This window comes from Balaenoptera acutorostrata, chromosome 3 (assembly GCF_949987535.1).
Source record: "Balaenoptera acutorostrata chromosome 3, mBalAcu1.1, whole genome shotgun sequence".
NCBI classification, from domain to species: Eukaryota; Metazoa; Chordata; class Mammalia; order Artiodactyla; family Balaenopteridae; genus Balaenoptera; species Balaenoptera acutorostrata.
In genome coordinates this window covers 14806995-14826942 of record NC_080066.1, presented here as the reverse complement: position 1 = coordinate 14826942, position 19948 = coordinate 14806995, and the positions used below count along the sequence as shown (strand labels likewise).

Sequence of the window (19948 nt, the reverse complement as noted above, 5' to 3'; positions counted from 1 at the left end):
TGGTATTTCCTAAGAGAAAGTCACCAATGTGCACCAAGGGACTTTAATGAGTAACTGAATTCTGTGTTAAATATATTTAAAAAATTTTTTCCCCTCTAAGTCCTTACTCTGGAGTTATGAGTCATTTCTTATTTTGTTTTGCAGAGAGGATTTAACAATCCACATTCAATGGAATACATCTGTAAAATAACAATTGTTTAACTTACACATCAAAGACTTTACTACTTTCAAAGACACTGGCTAAAATAACATGAATCATTGTTTAAATGAACATAATACAGTTTAAAACAAAACTTTAAATGTAAGTGTTGGTCACATCTGGAAATATCAACAAAGAGTTGCCGGATAATATAAAGTTAGACAGTGGCAGCTTTTGGAAGTCATCTGAAATAATACATGTACTTATTGCATATATTACAAAGGTTTCTTGGAAATTGATTTTATTTTCACAAGGAGAAAACAGGTTTGCAAGTAAATAATATAAAGGACATGCCCTTTGTGATAGCCCCAAGTGAATAAAACAACTTGCCGAACTAATATTTTCTTGATTCTTCTTTACTCTTTCCATTTCAGGAGTTATACTTAAAGCCGTAGCTCTTCCCAGCTGACCTTTATAATAAACCTATCATTTCAGAAAACAAAATGCAGAGCACTGTGAATCAATTCACCTAAGAGTCTCATAGTACTTATTTTAAAGAGCTAGCCAAGGAAAGGAAGCTATGAAAAAAAAAAAAAAAAGGATGCTATCAGAGGTTTAGTCATATTTAAAATGTTTGCATCTTAAATCATTCTATTTTAATTCATCCCATAGCAGTGAATCACTGTGAATGAAATCACTATTAATGTACTCATTATATGGGCATACCATCGGTAGAGCCGTAATAAGCATTTTATCACAAAGGAGTATGATGTGAAATGTCTTCATGGATATTACTTTAAGGTACTCTTACCTATATAGGATGCTGCTATACTGTTATGGCTTTAGTAATTAACTGTGGCAGAACTTTTGCCAGCATGCCTAAGTAGTAACCACAGTCATCCATGAGGCCAGCATTCTTCCCACTGCTCCATCCCTCCTTCTCCAGAATCATGTTCCCTTTTGAGAGTAACAGAGTTACATCAACTGTGACTCTGAATACATTGGGAAAAAGTGAGCATCTACTTCTCCAAAGTATAGTTGTCAGGGAAAGTGCCAAACAAGAAACTGCCTTTCCTTTATAATCCGGTCAAAAGGACTTTAAAGGTTTGAAGAATAAAAGATTTCTTTGAACCTAATAGATTTCCAAATTTCCTCTTCCAAAGAACCCAATTTATATGTTAATGACTTCAAAAAAGGATCCTCTCAGTGAACTGCATGCATGGATTACATAACAGAAAGGAGTCAGAGCAGGACAGGAGTTGGTGTCTGAGTAAAAACTAACAGCCTCTCAACAAGTGGCCCCCAAATGGACCTGTCCCATGTGACCTACTCAGCCAGGCACACTTTATAATTTTCCCCCAGCATCATCCAAAAATAAAGTGACAACAGCTGGGAGTAGGAGATAGGGCCGCAAAGGCTACAGAACAAGAATATGTATATATATGCAGGAAAGGGACTGGGAAAGCGTATTTGTAGGGCCAAGATGCCAGAAGCTGCCACTGTAAGCCTTTGGGGCACCACAGAAACCACAAGCGTGAAGGAAGACCGGGTAAGAGGGATGCACAATAACCTGCAAACAAAAATCACACTGTAGGGGCTTCCCTGGTGGCGCAGTGGTTGGGAGTCTGCCTGCCAATGCAGGGGACATGGGTTCGAGCCCTGGTCTGGGAAGATCCCACATGCCGCGGAGCAACTGGGCCTATGAGCCACAACTACTGAGCCTGCGCATCTGGAGCCTGTGCTCCGCAATGAGAGAGGCCGCGATAGTGAGAGGCCCATGCACTGCGATGAAGAGTGGCCCCCGCTCGCCGCAACTGGAGAAAGCCCTCGCACAGAAACGAAGACCCAACACAGCCAAAAATAAATAAATAAATAAATAATTAAAAAAAAAAATCACACTGTAGTCACTGGGAACTCTAGCAGGGAATGCCTGGCTGGACTCACAATACCTAAGACCCTGAAACCTTTCCAATAAATTGGCAGTCAATTGAGAGCAGGGTATCAACTCAAGGTCATGAAAACTTTGTAAACACGATTGCTTCACTGACATGTTGACAATATGTTTGCTCTTGTAAGAAAAAAGTTACTAAGATCACACATTGCTGAGGTTCTTCTGGTTTTCTTTAACCCTCTTCAGCTCTGGTGGATCAGAAATTGCCGTTGCCTGTTTAATCTCTCCTCTGTATTTTACCTGTGGAGGATAAATAAGACTTTTAACAAATAGTATAATGGTCTCCACCCAAATAGCAACAGAGGACAAGCCTCAAGATTAACCCTAATTTTTAAACATCTTTTTCCACAGTAGATGCGTGTCAACCTTTCAGTTCAAATGCACCTGGATTCTGATTCTTCTAACTTAGCAAGCACGAAGCGCTGTTGTGCTTCTTAAAAATGATTTTTTTAATAAATATATTGCTGTTCAATACCAAAACTAACTGCAAATGCCACAACTAAATGTAATGGAAATATAAGGGGAAAACATTGTAATGAAATCATTACAAGAGAACTATAGTGAAGTAGCCACGGCAGCCTGGGAAGCTGGCTTTGCTCCCATTCTGACCCTGGAGCCTCCACCTTCAAAAGAAGCTGCAGATCCCTCACTCCTACCACCATCAGGGATCTTGTAAGGATAAAGCAGTCATCAGCCTGAACTCACTCTTAAATTTTAAAGTCTCTCAAAATTACCCGTCTTAGAAGAAGGTTACTGTTTATAATGGTAAAAGTTCCATAAAAGGGTGAAAGAATGGGAAAAATAACTATTGGGGGACACATCTGAAAGAGATTTCTGAATTCAGGGAGGCCTGGGTTCAAATCCCAGCCCTGCTGCCACAAACCATGGGTTCCCAACATGTTCTCTAACTCCTCAAGCCTTAGTTTCCCACACCTACAAACCAGGGGAGTAAATCGTGCCAACCTCACGGATTTATATAAAGCATTTAGCACAGGGTCCACATTAGAGGAACCTCATGATTGTTAACTACCATTGCTTTATTAGCAATAGATTGCTGACCGATTGGATAATGTTTTCTGTTTTATTTATAAGGTTCCCTGCCCTGACATTATGTCTTAGAACCCCAGTCAAGCCAGGTCTTCTTTTGCCTTATGCCAACAGACAATTTGTTTTCTCAGACTGACAACACACCCACTATACTACTCTTTAAATCTGCATGTAGTTTTAGAGATTTACCAACTATGAGGTCTTATCCATCTTTGTGTACCAGTGACCAGGATAATGCCTGGCACGTTGCCTAATGAAGATTTCTTGAATAAACAAGCAGGACTGAAGGACAGCAAGACGGTCCCTAATTTCCTGGACTAACACGAGAGGTCTACTGTCCCTCAATATGTGACTGTGGAAAAGGAGCAGCCAAGATGTAGAGGGTCTAATGCTTTTCAGAAGGCGTTGTAAAGAATAAAAATATACACTGTTTGGTAAAATATAAGAGGAAACAGAAGCAACTTGCCGTGCTCAGATGCTCCTGGTTTTTCCTCACTCTCTCTATCTCTGGCGTCATGCTCACTGGAGTTGCTGTGTAACATTGCTCTTTGTACCGGAGCTGAGAGACAAGCGCAAGACAGTGTGGGATTATGGGAAGGAAGTGTGAGCTAGCACACTGCAACTGACTAAAAGAAACGTTACACAGTGACAGAGCATTCATTAGCTAAAATCTTCATTAGGATTTTACAGTGAAATGTGCTTTGCTAAAAGACTTCGTCAACACAGTGATCCCAGATCTAAGCTTTTTCTTGCCCAAATGTTTTGAATTCTACCTTGGGTTGTTATTCTTCAAACTGCATAATTTAGTGGTGGCCTCTCTGCGTTCGATCTTATCAGCTACGATAAACGATCCCTTCTGTGAGCTCACAGCACTAAAGCACCATTACCAAATGACCGTTTTATATTTAAAAATTAAAATGCTGCATTCTTATCATTAGAAAGGAGGGCTATGCCAGTCCTATGCCCGCACCTCACTGAGTGCCTGTCACTATGTAAAGAAACCCTGAACCTCAAAGTTTCCTCCTCTGCCGAGTTCCAACATTAGAAGCCCATGCTCTGGCTAGCATTATGGAGATATTTCTGACTGACTGCATAGAGGTGGCTCCTTCTTAGCTGGGGGATCAGACCCAACGTTTGTGGTCAGCTTTCCTGGCAATTCCACAACACCCCAGGAAATAAATGAGGATCCAACACAGAGAGATAGAATGGCATGTCCATCAAATGAACTTTTGACAGGTAAAAGGAAAACTAGAGGTTAAAAAATCCCATTATAAGGAACTCCACAGGGACAGTCTTAATGATTTTTTGGAGTTTAAATTTAGTGTTAGAGAATTTTTTTTTTTTTGTAAGACATCACAAGGCCTACAGGGCCTGCAGATAAAATGGACTTGAGATGTACACCCTCAGCAGTGCATGTGCAAGTGAACAGATATTTGATAAGCCTGGAAAATAAATGAAAAAGGATCAGGTCCCTGCCAGTGTGATTTCTTTCTCTGTGCCGTGGTATGCAGTTTGAGAGTTTAGGCAGATTCTGTGTCGGATAATTGCCTGAAGTGAGGAAAGGTCCAGTGTAATCTCTATTGATGGCAGGATACAAAGAAAGATTACTCTGGGCTGAGTTCAGAGGAGAAAAAATTGTTGAACAGCATTACTGATGTTGAGAAACTGCTGTAGCCCATTTCTAGTGGATATAAGTTTGGGGACATAAATTTGATATGGAGACTCTTCATGTATTGCATTCACCCACTCACAAACATGCTGAGCGCTTTACAGGCAATATCTCACTTAATATTCTAGTCCCTGTTTTATAGATGAGGAAACTGAGGCTTGGAGAGGGGTTGGTAGCTTATGAAGGTTATACAGCAGGTAGGGTCTGAAGCTGGGATCAAACCAACAGTCCCAGGCCCACGTTCTTCTCCACTACTCCAGTGTTATCCAAACTTCCACCATGCACACACCACTTCCCATATGACATGCCAGATATCACCTGTGCTGTGATTTATACTATTTTCTTATTAAATTAACTCATTCTTGTTTTCAAATAGTTATTTTAAGGGAGTGTTATATTTCTATGATAAATTGAAAACTAATAACCCTTCTTTTAGAAAAAGGGACACATTATGACAATCTCTAGGCCATACTGAGTGAAGTAAGTCAGACAGAGAATGACAAATATCATACGATATTGCTTATATGTGGAATCTAAAAAAATGGTACAAATGAACCTATTTACAAAACAGAAGTAGAGTCACAGATGTAGAAAACAAACTTATGGTTACCAAAGGGGAAATGGGGGGAGGGATAAATTGGGAGATTGGGATTGACATATACACACTACTATATATAGAACAGATACCTAATAAGAACCTACCGTATAGCACAGGGAACCCTACTCAATACTCTGTAATGACCTATATGGGAATAGAATCTAAACAAGAGTGGATACATGCATATGTATAACTGATTCACTTTGCTGTACAGCAGAAACTAACACAACATTGTAAATCAACTATACTCCAATATAAAATAATCTTTAAAAAAAGGACACATTAAAACAATTTAATCCCTAAGTCAAGGCCACGCATCAGCAGCCATCACGTGTATCTGAATCACCTGTCGGGGTACTGGCACTGCCAACAGCCTCCTCGTGGCCTGAGTTATGATTTCTCCCTCCACCGCCTTTCTCCTGCCATCTTCCACCCCAAGCACCCATCACACTAAACCTTCCCCTCTCTGAACAGATCTTGGATCCTGAACACATTCAGTTTGCACTGCCAGGAGGGCCCCTTCTCACGAAATCCACCCCAAACTTTTATCAATTCCTCAAGATCTAACTCAAATGTGACTCTTTCTCCAAGGGTTTTCCTCTCTCTCACTGACATAGCCCTCCTTCTCTGCATTTCCCCAGCACTTTGCAAACGGAATTATTACTTAATATTAAATGAGATATTGCATGTAAAGAACTCAAAAAGCGTAGTAAACACTCGGTAAATATTAATTATTGTTATAGCACTTAATGCACAATCTTTATTTATTGCCACAGCTGTTTCTCCTAGAGACCCTGAGAATACACACAGCCCCTAAGACCCTAACCTCATCTCTGAATGCCCCCAAGAACAAGAACAGGGTAGGCATTCAATACCATGTGCTTTAATAAGCAAATGCACATGCTTGGTGTAATGCTACCCCAACATAAATATGTGTGAAATCTTATCTCCACCTTTCAGGAACTGGCCCTCCTACAATGGTATTCATCGTAGTGGGACTTCACCCATACAAGTGTCATGCCCACAGAAAACAATACTTAAAGGAATGTGATCACACATTGCTGATGTTCTTCTGGTTTTCTTTAACTCTCTTGAGCTCTGGTGGATCAGAAATGGCTGTTCCATGGTTCATCTCTTCCTTGTATTTTACCTGCATGATTTATTTTTTAAAATGTAAGTGTTATTCAACACAAGGCTTAAAAAATAGTTAAGAATTCTTCATTTGTAACTACTGCATAGTTGAATTTTTAATTCCAATATTAATTTTCCTTCAGTGGGAACACAAATTTTTATTTCGTCCGGTGCTTTCAGGATTCCTTTATCCTGAAGTACAAACAAACCCACATCTATTCACCTATCCAACACTGAAGAGGTTTTTTAATTAAAATAAGCATATATTGCTTGTGAAAATAAATTTTATCATCAGGCAGATGCACCAAAAACCTTGGAAATTATCTTAACATAATAACTTATTATTTTCTATTTGAGAAGCAGTTTCTATTTATTAACATGTTAATTGAAATTCACCATGTATTTAAAGGCAAAAGTCAAACTGAGTTAGCTACAAAGTCTTGGAAACACTGCGTATCTGACCGAGAGTACCCAAATGATCCAGAGTAAGAAAAAAATAAAAGAAGAGAAAGGGGAAGGTGGAGGGAAATGTACTACAAGCAGAGGCCACTGACTGCTGATCGCTATAGATGGGCCAGTGGCAGAAAGTCAGGAAGCATCTTCTACCCACACAATCATGTTATGTAAAGCCCGCCTATATCCCGGCATTTGCCTCAATCAAAAGCTCCTCGTTCAAGTCTATTTAGAGGAAGATCAACCAGACAAATGATAATGCCAACACACAGTTATGCCTGGGACAAGCTCTTTAAATTTATGAAATGATTAGTGATGCTATCGTATCAGGTGGTATTTTAATATGTGTAAAATTCATGGAAGATTGGATTCGAGAAAAAGGACACATACATATATGTACGGAAACATAGGCTAGACTTAAGCGGCATATGTTGAAATTTAGCCAAGACTTAGATCTACGTAAAACATCTTTTAGCAATCACTTGGTAATGTTTAAAATGATTAAAGCTGAAATCCACGCTGACAGTCATAAAGAAACGATACCTAAATATCTTTGCTATCATTTATATCTTAGCATCTGTACATTTAATATGAGATATGAGTAACAATGTCAGTATTAGGCCAGATCCAAAACAGTTAAATGGAGAGTACACTGAGACAGACTACCTCTAACTAAGATTCAAAAGTAGCTCTTAACAGAAAAAGCTAATAGCCCAAAGACTTTTACTCTGGAGGTGGAAAATGTCGAGATCTTTAAATGTTAGAGAATCCTATCTTGGTTTGACAGATCTAGCTAATCTTGAAAGGGCAACTTTCCATTTGAATACTAAGCAGGAGTTTGGACCCAACCTCATAGAGATACAGAACTACTGTTTTGCTAGAAGGGGCAGTGGGATGCTGGGAGATGAAATGATAGACTGTACTACTTTCCGTGATTTTCCTCGGGTGAGAAGCTAAACATGATGAAAGATGAACATTTTTGTTTTTCACACGACTCCAAGCTAATCAAAACGGCACAGTCATCTCACTGTAGGCAATAGAATTGCACAGTACAGAACATTCATAACATTATCTACCCCAGTACACTGATGGGTACATTTCAGATATTATCATTTGGAAGTGAAGGAAACAACCATTTCACATTTCTCAGCAGAACGCATTTCTCCACCAGACTCGAGTGCTGCCTGACACAGGCTCTCGCCGCGGTGGATGGGAATCGTCATGGTCAGGTCCTCCTCCTCATGCCTTCCTCAGGAGAGAGCTTCATTCATGCTACGGGGATTTCAGTGCACTAGGATTCTGCAGATTTTTTTGTAAGTTCATTTTGAAGTCTGTTTACCACAGCGTTACCTTGCCTCTCCTACTCTGTCTCCACAAATGCCAGTGCACACATATTCTAAGATGCCAGGTAACCGTCAGAGTTCCTGACAGAGGAGTTTAATCAAGGCAGTTCTACTTGGATGACTTCAAGAAAACTCTGCCTCTAAGGGTGAAGGTGAAGAGAAAGGTCAGGCAAGGGCACGCGAGGAAAGAACCCTACTGAGTTCCTCAGCAAGAAGCTAAATACAGTAGGCCCTCCACTTCCTCAGTGTGAAACCGTGGATATGGAGGGCCAACAGTAAGGCAGTTGAGCATCTGCAGATTTTGGTATGAATGTGTAAGAGTGTGTGTGAGTGTGTGTGAGTGTGGGTTGGCGGGGCTCCTGGAACCAAGGCCCGTGGATACCAAGGAATGACTGTATGACAACTATTACCAAATATGCCTATTGGTAAGGATAGCAATTATCCATTGTAAATGTCAAGCACTGAATGAAGAAGTTTTTAATCCATAACATTAAACACCTCCTCTACCCTTCCCCCAAGCTCAAAGGGAACTGGGGGTGGGGAGGCAGGTAATTTACTTTACAAAATTATAGTGAAGGTGTGTGCTTTCCTTTGCTGGAAATTGGAAGAAGCAGAAGGCGAATGGGGCCTTTGAAACCTTCTCTTAAGCCACCAAATGAATGTTCTAGGGCCTTTAATCATTCTGTCAGGGTAAAATTTCTTTCCTCCAAGTTGTGGAAAGGTATTGAAATTTATCCTTTCTCTGAAAAATTTAATACAGTTAAAATTCTGTTCAAAAGGGTGAAATCTAATCCTAGATTTCATTACTGTACTATTAAAGTGATCTATCTCTTATGCACTATGATATATCAAGATGAAATACTGCTTTAGGTTCAAGGGGAACAAGGCTACAGTTTCCTTCTGAAAGTCAGACCTTTGATATTTGATGAAATAGTGTTTCAACAAAGTGAAGAAAAAAAGGCAGCCAGTTTAGTAAAGAACCAAAAACATTTATCTAGCTTATGTTTGCTTTTGGAAAGGATGATTAATGCTATAGAGAACTGGGGGCTTCCCTGGTGGCGCAGTGGTTAACAATCTGCCTGCCAATGCAAGGGACACGGGTTCGAGCCCTGGTCCGGTAAGATCTCACATGCTGCGGAGCAACTAAGCCCGTGCGCCACAACTACTGAGCCTGAGCTCTGGAGCCCGTGAGCCACAACTACTGAGCCCACATGCCACAACTACTGAAGCCTGAGCACCTAGAGCCCGTGCTCCGCAACAAGAGAAGCCACTGCAATGAGAAGCCCGTGCACCGCATTGAAGAGTAGCCCCTGCTCACCACAATGTAGAGAAAGTCCGCGCACAGCAACGATGACCCAATACAGCCAAAAATAAAAACAAAGAAATAAATAAATAAATTTATATTAAAAATAATGCTATAGAGAACTTACTGAACTAATATTCTGCTGATTTTTCTTCACTCGTTCAATCTCTGGAGTATCTTTTACTGCTGTGCCAGCTCCTACTTCTTTCTTATAAAACACCTTTATTATAAGAGAAGGAAAAGAATAACTGTAAGCTTATTAGAATTCAAGTCCTAGAGATCTGATTCTTGAAAAAGAAAATTCCTCAGATTTTAAAGTAACGTGAATACAGCTTCTATTTATGAGAACCAGTGTCACGTTAATCAATTAAATAGTCCATTATGAGAATAAATGCAAAACTTTGGTTTTGTATTCCACAATATTACAAGTAAACCTCTACTACCTGTTCTAGGGTATGCTTGGTAACTTACATGGCTGCAGATTACTTGCTCTAAGAATATAAATCAGCAAACTAGAGTTTCCTTCTCAAATACAAATAAATATCACATGTGTATTTGAGAAAAATCAAAGGACATATTAAAAAAGCTCACTAAGCAGTTATCATTTAATTCAAAAACAGCATGAAGTTTTAAGCAACTGCTATTCTCCAAATGAGAGCAAAGATGCTCTCGTTCTCTTCAAAGAAAACATTAGCTCTATCTTCAACATCAACACTAAGTCAGCCTATTTTCCTTATCTTTCCACTTATTCCTTAGACCTTCCCATGTCTCTCCATCCCTACCAATACCTACCCCTTTCAAACACAAAGCAAAAGAAAAAACAAAGTGTCCTACAGAAAAATAGAATAATTATAAGGAAGTCATACGAGGACAGAACTATTCCCTCTCTTGATATTTGTTAACCCATAGGTCCCGTGAGTGTTTGTGAGTTGGGGTGGGGAGAGGGGGGCCCTGGAACCACCAGGACCAGTGGGGGTCACGAGAGCAGGACATGAGAGATGTTCCCCTGCAAAACCTAGAAATCTGGGAGACCGTGGAATCACAGGAGATAAGGGCCACACTGCCCTTCTCCCTCATCGTCTCCTCCAGCAAGATTTCTCCATTTCTTAGCACCACCTGCCTGTGAAGACCCTAAAGGTACCTGAGCAGCAAACCTGGAGGGTTAAGAGTTTGCCAATTTACTAGAAGTAGAAAATATTCCAGAAATCTTCAGAAATAATAGAATTTATATTTTTAATAACACATTTGCTTAACTACTAAATGAGTTTATTCTACATTAAAATATTAGCTGTACCATCAATTTTTATTTTAGAATTCAAGTTTACATATCCCTTAAATATAAGCCCAATATCTTAATTAATGGTGCTGACAAAACTCCTATGCCTCAAAACAAAAATATGAAAGTTTAGGAACTGGTTACAAACTGGTAAATCCCTAGGTATATTATCAATGTAAATAATGAATGACCATGACGGAAATCACTTCATATGACTATTTTCATCTTCAAAGTAAAATCTGTGTGGAAGATTAAGATCTCTTTCTTGAGTGAAATTTTAAAATTCAGTTAAAAATAGCAGTTGCTTGTACCAAAGAAGGAGATTTGCATTTGTAATTCTACAACAATCACGATAAATTATAAGTTGTAAGAACATTTGGTATTCTTACTATTTTAAAGAAGGAAAGATATACATTTGACAGAAAATTCCAGCAATGCCGCCAAAAATCAGACAATGAGGGAAAAAGGCCCTCCTTACAAAACATAATTTCAAGGTGGCAACTGAAAAGAAATAATGACTACTCACCGCACTAATGTTTTGTTGAGTTGTCTTAATTCTCTGGATTTCAGGAGTATCTGCCACAGTAGAATAGCTAGAAAGCATCTTCTCTGCCTCATCTTTATACTTTTTCTAAAATTATAAACAGTGACCGTGAATCTGAAACTCTGTGTGTGCATGTACAAGAGAGACAGAGACAAAGAAAATGGTACTACTTTTTCCAACTCTGCTATATACCACCTGGCTCTAAATTGTATCTTAGGATTCAAAGCAGTTGTTGATGTGCTTATGCAATAGTAAAAATAAGAGCATATGCAAACAGAGTAAGCAAACAGTCTAGGAAAGCACATTCACCTCCACTCAGGCAATGGTTCCCACCCCAGACTATTCAAACGCCCTGGGAGCGCTTGACCTTAACAGCATTCCTAAGCCTAGAACCTACTCTCTCAGGAGTAGTCCCAGTTCCTGTTCAAAGTCGCCCTAATAACTCCTACCAGTAACCTGACTCTCTTTGCTTACTTGTTTTCATGCTTCTGGATTTATGCTTTGCTTCCTACTTCAGATAAAGATACATTTGATTAAGGGAAAGGTACTAGTATTTTGTAGTGGAGACTGAAATCTCAATTTTCTTTCTACTAAATGTACTCTGAGCTCTGATACATCCTGGGCAATACCTTCTACTAGTGCCAGCATTTACATAGTAATAGGTATTGTCCTAAATACTTAACACACGTTAACTCATTTAATTAACCCCACAAGCAGATACTATTATTATCCACTCTTACAGATGGGGAAATTTAGGGATTAGCTAAGAAGTGTCAGAACCAGGATTTAAACCCAGGCACTCTGGCTCCAAAGTCAGTGGAGGTAACTGCATGGCATACGGATGCTTGTTAGGAAAGGTAATTCCTGTTCATGTTGAAATGCACCACAGCATCATTACACCCTTTAAGTATTCCACTGTATCCCAAATAACTAAAATTCCTTAAAATCAGATATACCCTCATCATACTCAAAAAATCAACACTGTTAAGTTAAAGCAGGAATTCTAACAGCTCAGGCATCACTCCCTATGGGAAGCTTTTACTCTTGATATCGTTACTTTCTGGTAGGATATATCATAGTTTGTCATACCATATTTGCATGATTATTTGATTATTAGATTAGCCTGTAGTTTCCCAAAGGCAAAACCATGTCTAATTTGGCATGTAAATGGGTGCTCAGGAAGTATCTGCTGAATGAATGAATGAGCTTGGCAACTTTTCTCCCCTGACTCAAATGGCCATATGCCCGTTTTAACTATTTATCTATGATTTTAGTCCAGCTGATATAGCTAGAGACAACTTCTCCAAGCTCACATGCTGTTATGAGACACTGAGGACAGATGAACACACACTTCAGGACCATCCCAACTGCTTTGTCATGGAGAAGGCTGAGAAGCACGCAGCTCCTCTGATACTTGATTCTGGCCTCTTGATACCCTTGAAACGGAGCAGGACCCTATGGGGCCTTCCCAGGACAGATCCTCCTCCCCCATTACCTTCACCTGCCTCTTGTCTATAGAAAAACTTTAGTCAAAGAATAAATTTAATCAGAGAAATTAGAAATACAGAAACAAAGGTAATCAGTCAAACAAGACCAAATAATAATTTAGTCATTAAACAAAGTCAAGGACCCTTAGTTCCTCCTCAACGGCTATAGATAATATTCTGAGCCATATCCTTTGAGCTGTTTTGTAGATACTGAAACCCCCCACCAGGTAGAAGAAGTGAACTACATGATGACCAGACTGTAGCCATGACATAAGCTGCCACAATTCTGAGAACTGGACTCAGGGAAATTGGAACAAACTGACCTTGGAGCTGAAGATTGATTGTACTTAAAACAATCAAGATGACGCTGATCAGACCACCGAAGACCAATGTCAAGATGACTGTCAGAGCTGACTGTGCTGCTCTGCACACAGCCTCCTCCCTCTGCCTATACACCCCTGAAACTCCCCTTTAAAAAGTCTTGCTCCTGGGCTTCCCTGGTGGCTCAGTGGTTAAGAATCCACCCGCCAATGCAGGAGACACAGGTTCGAGCCCCGGTCCGGGAAGATCCCACATACCACGGGGCAACTAAGCCTGTGTGCCACAACTACTGAAGCCTGCACTCTAGAGCTTGCAAGCCACAACTACTGAGCCCGTGTGCCACAACTACTGAAGCCCGCACACCTAGAGCCCATGCGCTGCAACAAGAGAAGCCACCATAATGAGAAGCCTGCTCACCACAACGAAGAGTAGCCCCCACTCGCCACAACTAGAGAAAGCCCACACACAGCAACGAAGACCCAACACAGCCAAAAATAAAATATAAATAAATAAATAAACAAACAAATAAATAAATAAAAAAAACCTCTTGCTCCTGATTGGCAGGAGGAACTTGGTTCTTTGGGACATGAGTCCACCTTCTCCCCAGGATTGCTGGCTTCCTCAATAATGCTATCTTTCCTTTTACCCAACACTTGTCTCTCAGTATTGGATTCTTGAGTGACAAGCAGCCGAACCTGAGTTCTGTAACACTCTCATTTTGAACCAGCGAATGTTTAGACTCTTTGCTCATGTCAACCAGAATTTTGACAAATTTGGTCAAATTTGGTTAAAAATTATTTCAACACAAACCCCATTAACCAAATTCAATTCCTTCATCATTTTTCTTTAACCATTTTATTTTTTTCATTCCCTTTACTATTTTTCCATTAGGATTCATTCTTTTTATAACAAATTTTATAACAAAGAAATTATTCACTAATGAATATTTTTGCCCAAATTAGATTTTATCAATAAACTTTCTTCTTCCAATAAACACTTTGTTTTGTGGTCATTATTTCTCTCACATCCAGTTTTCTAGAGGATATGTCATGGGTATACCTGGCAAATTAAATTTTATCAAGAAAACTTAGTTCTTCCATTAAATTTTAGTTAATATTCAATTTCACCTTGTGCAGTTTTATTAACTCTTAGTTTCAGTTGAAGTTGATTACTTTAATTAAAACATTCATGATGAAATGGATAAAAGACAAATTGTTTGTAATTTTTTTCTGTAGTATAAGCATTAGAGCCAAGTTCACAATAGAGTCAAAAAACGGAAATTAAAAAGGTCAAAATGCCCTTGGACCCAAAACAGAGCGCCCCAACACGGGCGCTCTGACACTCAATAATGTCTGTTGAACTGAATCTACAGCAGTTGTCCCTTTCATTAATGAGGTAATCAGGTTTGGTCAATGGTTCCTTTATAATAGAGTGCATTGACTTTGAATAGAAAGCCCTCAAAAAGACACCAATCACAAAGACACACACAGCACAAGGTGACTGAATATTAGAATACATTATCCTAAGCATCTTCATTCTCTACCAACCTGGCTATAGATTTCAGATGCCCTCTTGGCTCGAAGCATATCCGGGATATCCATGCTCACTTGCATTCCTTTCCCTTTAATTTCATTTTCTAAGTCTTTCTTATATTCTTTCTAAAAGAACAGAAAACAATCTTCAGAGCTTTGCATGGCCTTCCATAGCAATGTAGATATTTATGTGTTTGAATCTCAATGCCACACATATGGAAACACCACTTATACTTTTTCTGTATACAATTCGACATGTTTGTTTTAAACTTTGTGTGCCATTAGTTTCTTACCTGGCTGGCCATTTCAGATGCTTTCTTAGCTCTCTGGATATCGAGGGTACCTGTGCTCACCTGCATGCCTTTCCCTCTAATTTCAGTCTCCAGATCTCTTTTATAATCTTTCTGCATAAAATAAAACCTGCAATTAGGGCTTTACAATAATTTGAAAATCTGTGTTGAAAAACCCGATGTCATTTTTGACATCAAGATCATGGCTTTTAGAAATAAGTCGGACCTTTATGTCTTTTATTTCTAGGAAACAACAAAGATTTTTAATTTGTGGCAAGAACACAACTTGGAGTGATGTATTCACAAGGAATCAGGAGGTTTTTCTCTACTAACCTGACTTAATAAAGAAAACAGAGTGAGCTGAGGGAAAATGTTTTGTATTTTAATATGATAAAACTGATAAATTATTGGTTAATATATAACTCAGTTGATGAATATCAATAAAATGTGAGTATAAAATTGTCAGGTCTTGTTCTGTAGTGAATAATTGCTGGTTGCTTCCCTGGAATCCCACTCCTCTTTTTCCTTCATTAGCTCCTTGATTTGCCACTGGGCAACTCACTGCTTCCTGTTCTAAACCTCCAGCTTGGCTGAGACTGGCCGCCATCCAAGGGCCCTACTGCGCTTAAGTAAATCGTTATAGCCCACCCCTGGCCCTTCATGATTGGTTCAAGGATAGGTACATTTCTTTTTCCACACAAGGTATCAAGAGACTTTCTCTTTCCTTCTGGACATGAATGGAGAAGTCTGTAGCCCTAGGATCTGCCAGATGTCTCTTTGCAAACAGGAGAAGAAAGCCTGCCTGAGAACAGAAAGATAGAAAATGAAACGGAATCACACTGTTTGAGTCCTAAATCAAGCCACACCCAAGAATTCCTCTACTGTTTGGTTACAAGAACAATAAGTTATCTGCTTTTTTGAGCCAGCTTGAGTTGGATTACCTGTTACTTATAATAAAATGTCATAATTACACAGACACGACTGTCTTAAGAGACTCTTGGCACATTTTAAAACTGATTATAAAATTCAGCAATCTGTACTCTTATAATTGTACATTTTTCTGCATGTATGTTTTTCTTCAATGAAAATTATATTAAAAGGAAAAAAACTATTGATTATCTCCTATTAAATTCTTTCAAAAACAGTTATTTTCTATTATGTTGACATACTCTAGACTTGTGATTCCCTGCTCTAAAGTAAATTTTGCTTTGCTTATTTGTAGTGTTCTATTTAGAGAAGTCATAAACAAAAAATCTCAATCTCAGAGAAATACTATATTTTTCCCCATCTACTACCCATAAATCTGCCTATTTTCACTGACTTACAGTCTCAGTTTCACTTTTCTGAATGAAAGTTCAAGTAATAATGTTTAACTTTCAAACTAATAATATTAAATTATTACTATGTCTGTAAAAAGTTCTGTTTTAAGCAAGCCTCTTTAGGCCCAAAAGCAAAACACCTCATTTGAAGGGCAATATACGTAGAAACTAAGGTACTGATCATAGATCGCCACCAAAGTCTCAGGGTAGAAGTATGTCATCTAATTTTCCGATATGAACTTTCAAATCTAAAAGCATTCAAAAGCACATAAATAGACTACATAGGACACTAATCACATCAGTTAATATTGATGCATAATAAAATACCCTAAAACTTAAGAAAACTTAAAAGAAAAACATGATGACATCTAGGTTCCAAGCAAGTCCCAATGCACACATGCTTTTAGAGCCTGAGTCAAATTTGTTAATGACCCAGTGGCTAAAGAAAGTCACATGGTCAAGCCCACAGGTACAGGAAGGTTTGAATATTAGACGTCATTTGTGTAATAATATAGCACATCGACTTTACCTGAAAAAATAAACATTGAGCTATAGCAAAGTCCCTAAGTCTGGTTGAAAAGGATCTGAGAGCCTGTCATTTGGGCAAACTGGGACATGGTTATAATTACACGCAAATGAGACCTCCGGATTACAAAGGTAATAGCATCACCAAAATTGGTTTAAGCTACCTGTAACCACAGTACAGCTGACTCCCCTAGGCCTGTTTTTCCCATAGGCTCTCAATAACAAAAATGCACCATTTCCCTACTAAGTTTGAGCCTTGAACAACATGGGTTTGAACTGCGCGGGTTCACTTATACATGGATATTTTTCAATAGTAAATACCACAGTACTACCTAGTCTGTGGTTGGATCAATCAGTGGGTGCAGAGGAACCACAAATACATAGGGGAGACCATAAATTATATGTGGGTTAACCTCCCTGTGTTGTTCAAGTGTCAACTGCATGCAGTCCCAAGGTACTCAGAGAAATCTAAACCAGCACATGGCTGAATAAAGTAATGTATTACCATACTAAGGAAAGATGCAACACTCCAACTTTTCATAAAAGGAATATGTCACAGAAGGTTCTTAGGTAAAAGTGTGAAATGCAAAATTTCTATTCTTCCCACATTCTTTTCTCCAGAGGAAGTATGCTTTCTTTTGGCTTCAAGTCTCAGCCCCATGAGGGTGATTTGGAAAACTCTTCTACAGCTCCAAATTCCCCACCCCACTCCCACACTCCAATCCGGGACCTTGAACTAATACCGGATGTCACACTCTCCTCATAATAACAAAAATAGCAGAAAATTGTGAGTAGTGATTTGATAGTTACTGGGTAGTTAGCTACTCAGAAGCTCAAGGAGGCCACCATAAGAAAGTACTAATACATCTAAGAAATGAATGGCAAGAGAGAGCACAAGAAAGAACCAACCATGCAAAACCCAGGGGAAAGGGCTTCCCTGGTGGCGCAGTGGTTGAGAATCTGCCTGCCAATGCAGGCGACACGGGTTCAAGCCCTGGTCTGGGAAGATCCCACATGCCGCGGAGCAGCTGGGCCCGTGAGCCACAGCTACTGAGCCTGCGCGTCTGGAGCCTGTGCTCCGCAACAAGAGAGGCCGCGATAGCGAGAGGCCCGCGCACCGCGATGAAGAGTGGCCCCCACTTGCCACAACTGGAGAAAGCCCTCGCACAGAAACGAAGACCCAACACAGCCATAAATAAATAAATACATAAATAAAGTTTAAAAAAAAAACCCAGGGGAAGGACTTTCAGGAAGACGACAGCGCTGTACAGAGACCATAAACCTTGTGCAGGTACAGCGTGGAAGCCTGTGAGGCTAGAACACAACGAGCAAGGCAAGAAGGGTACAGGATTGAGGACGCGAAGCCGGGGGCTCTGAAACCAGAGCAAGGAGTATAGCACCCATGCTGCACGTGACCGCAGACCACTGGGGCGTTTTCAGTGGGAGGAACCACACAACTTAATTCTTCAAGGGTTGTTCTGGCTGCTGGGTAGAGAATGGGTGCTAAGAGGTCAATGATGGAAGCAAAATTCTGGTTGGGAAGCTACTGCAATGATCCAGGTGATAGAGATGGCAGCTTGGATGAGGGTCGGGGAGAGTAGATGGATCTAGGAAGTCATTATGGGGCTGGAGTAAATGAAACGTGCTGACAAGAGAAATCAAAGTGACTTCTGGGATTTCACTGACACCGTCTGCTAAGAAGAGGGTGGAAGAGGGGAGCAGATCCAGGGAAAAATTAAGGGTTTTCGGCATGGAATGTTGAGTCCCTGTTACAATACATTTAAATGTCATTTACATGTGGTAATGCCTATGGGACATCAGACGTAAATGGTTGCATAGTCACATCCACGTCATAGAACACAATTTTTCTATAAGAATGAAGTAGAACTATGTGAAGTAACATGGAAAAGGGTCCGTAATAGTTAGTGAGAAAAGCAAGCACAAAGTACATGGTATTTATTTAAGGTTTTTTAAGTCTCTGTGTGCACAAGTGTATAGTTATCTATATACAAATAAAAATGGACCTGGAAGGCTCTACAGCAAATTTGTAACAATTGCTATCTCTCAGGGGGATGACAGAATTAAGGGCAGAGTCAAAGAAGGTTTTCAAGTGCCTGTTCAGCATGCATCCTCCCACCCCACCCCCCACCATTTCTAAATGGAATCCCTATTGGTCAAGAATTCTCTGCCATCCCTAGTTTCTTTGACTAAGTCAGTTATGGCTATTCCATTCCCCTGGCCAGTACCTAACCCTGGGGATGGAAGCAGATCCCAACACAGCAGTAACTCCCCCGGCAGTTAATCAGCTACCTCTCAACCTCCAGATTTCCTGGGTGGGACTCAGTCCTAAGCCAGCTCTTCCTAATAGCACTTGCCACATCGTAGCTCTCCCAGTAACCCCACTGAAGCCTCACCTTAGCCAGCCTTGAGGTAAGTGAGCTGCACCCCTTAACCTGTACCCCAATTTTCTCTTTATGTATTCTTCTTCTAAGTCATCTCTTCCCAAATACTCTCTGCTCCAGTGGTCCTGTTACATTTTCAAAATTTCTGGGGGAATTCAAGAGATGTGGAACTGATTCTGGGGTATTTCCTTCGAAAAATACACATTTCCTTCTGACTGCTACAACTTTGTTATCTTGTATCTATCATGTCATAGCATCTAAGAAAAAACTTCTAAATTAATATCCTGTTGTTCATGTGTTACATGAAGAAGAAAATGGCATTAGATGAATCAACCTCAACCCAAAATGCTGACCCTACAGAAATTTCAGACGTGTTGATGAGGTCAACAGAGGATATTTTGAGAACATGCAACCAAATCACACAGAAATGGCATGATTGTCATTTTATAGTCTCGATGTGTGATTTTCAAGTTCTGCTCACAAAGTTGGAAACGCAGATATGCCAAGTAGCACACGATCCATCCTTAAAGAAAAAATGGTATGAAAATATTTATCATAGTTTAAAATTAACATGAAATTTGTATTACGGAATAAAGTGAGCAGGTGTGTGTGGGTGTG

General features: G+C 39.7%; 1 protein-coding gene across 11 annotated transcripts in view; it reads right to left on the bottom strand.

Moving 5' to 3' along the window:
- NEBL (nebulette) overlaps nucleotides 1-19948 on the bottom strand; it is a 357059-nt gene that overhangs the window by 33632 nt on the left and 303479 nt on the right. For 7 of the 11 annotated variants that reach the window (XM_007189866.2, XM_007189861.3, XM_007189869.3 and 4 more), the window contains 8 exons: nucleotides 15088-15198; nucleotides 14810-14920; nucleotides 11437-11541; nucleotides 9762-9854; nucleotides 6462-6554; nucleotides 3604-3696; nucleotides 2238-2330; nucleotides 530-622 (listed from right to left, as the gene is read on the bottom strand). The exons of 2 other annotated variants lie outside the window; for them this stretch is intronic. In XM_007189866.2, the coding sequence (XP_007189928.2) occupies nucleotides 530-622; nucleotides 2238-2330; nucleotides 3604-3696; nucleotides 6462-6554; nucleotides 9762-9854; nucleotides 11437-11541; nucleotides 14810-14920; nucleotides 15088-15198 (792 nt within the window). The remainder of the gene's footprint in view (nucleotides 1-529; nucleotides 623-2237; nucleotides 2331-3603; nucleotides 3697-6461; nucleotides 6555-9761; nucleotides 9855-11436; nucleotides 11542-14809; nucleotides 14921-15087; nucleotides 15199-19948) is intronic. 2 more of the 11 variants (XM_007189863.3, XM_007189864.3) reach the window with 2 other exon arrangements.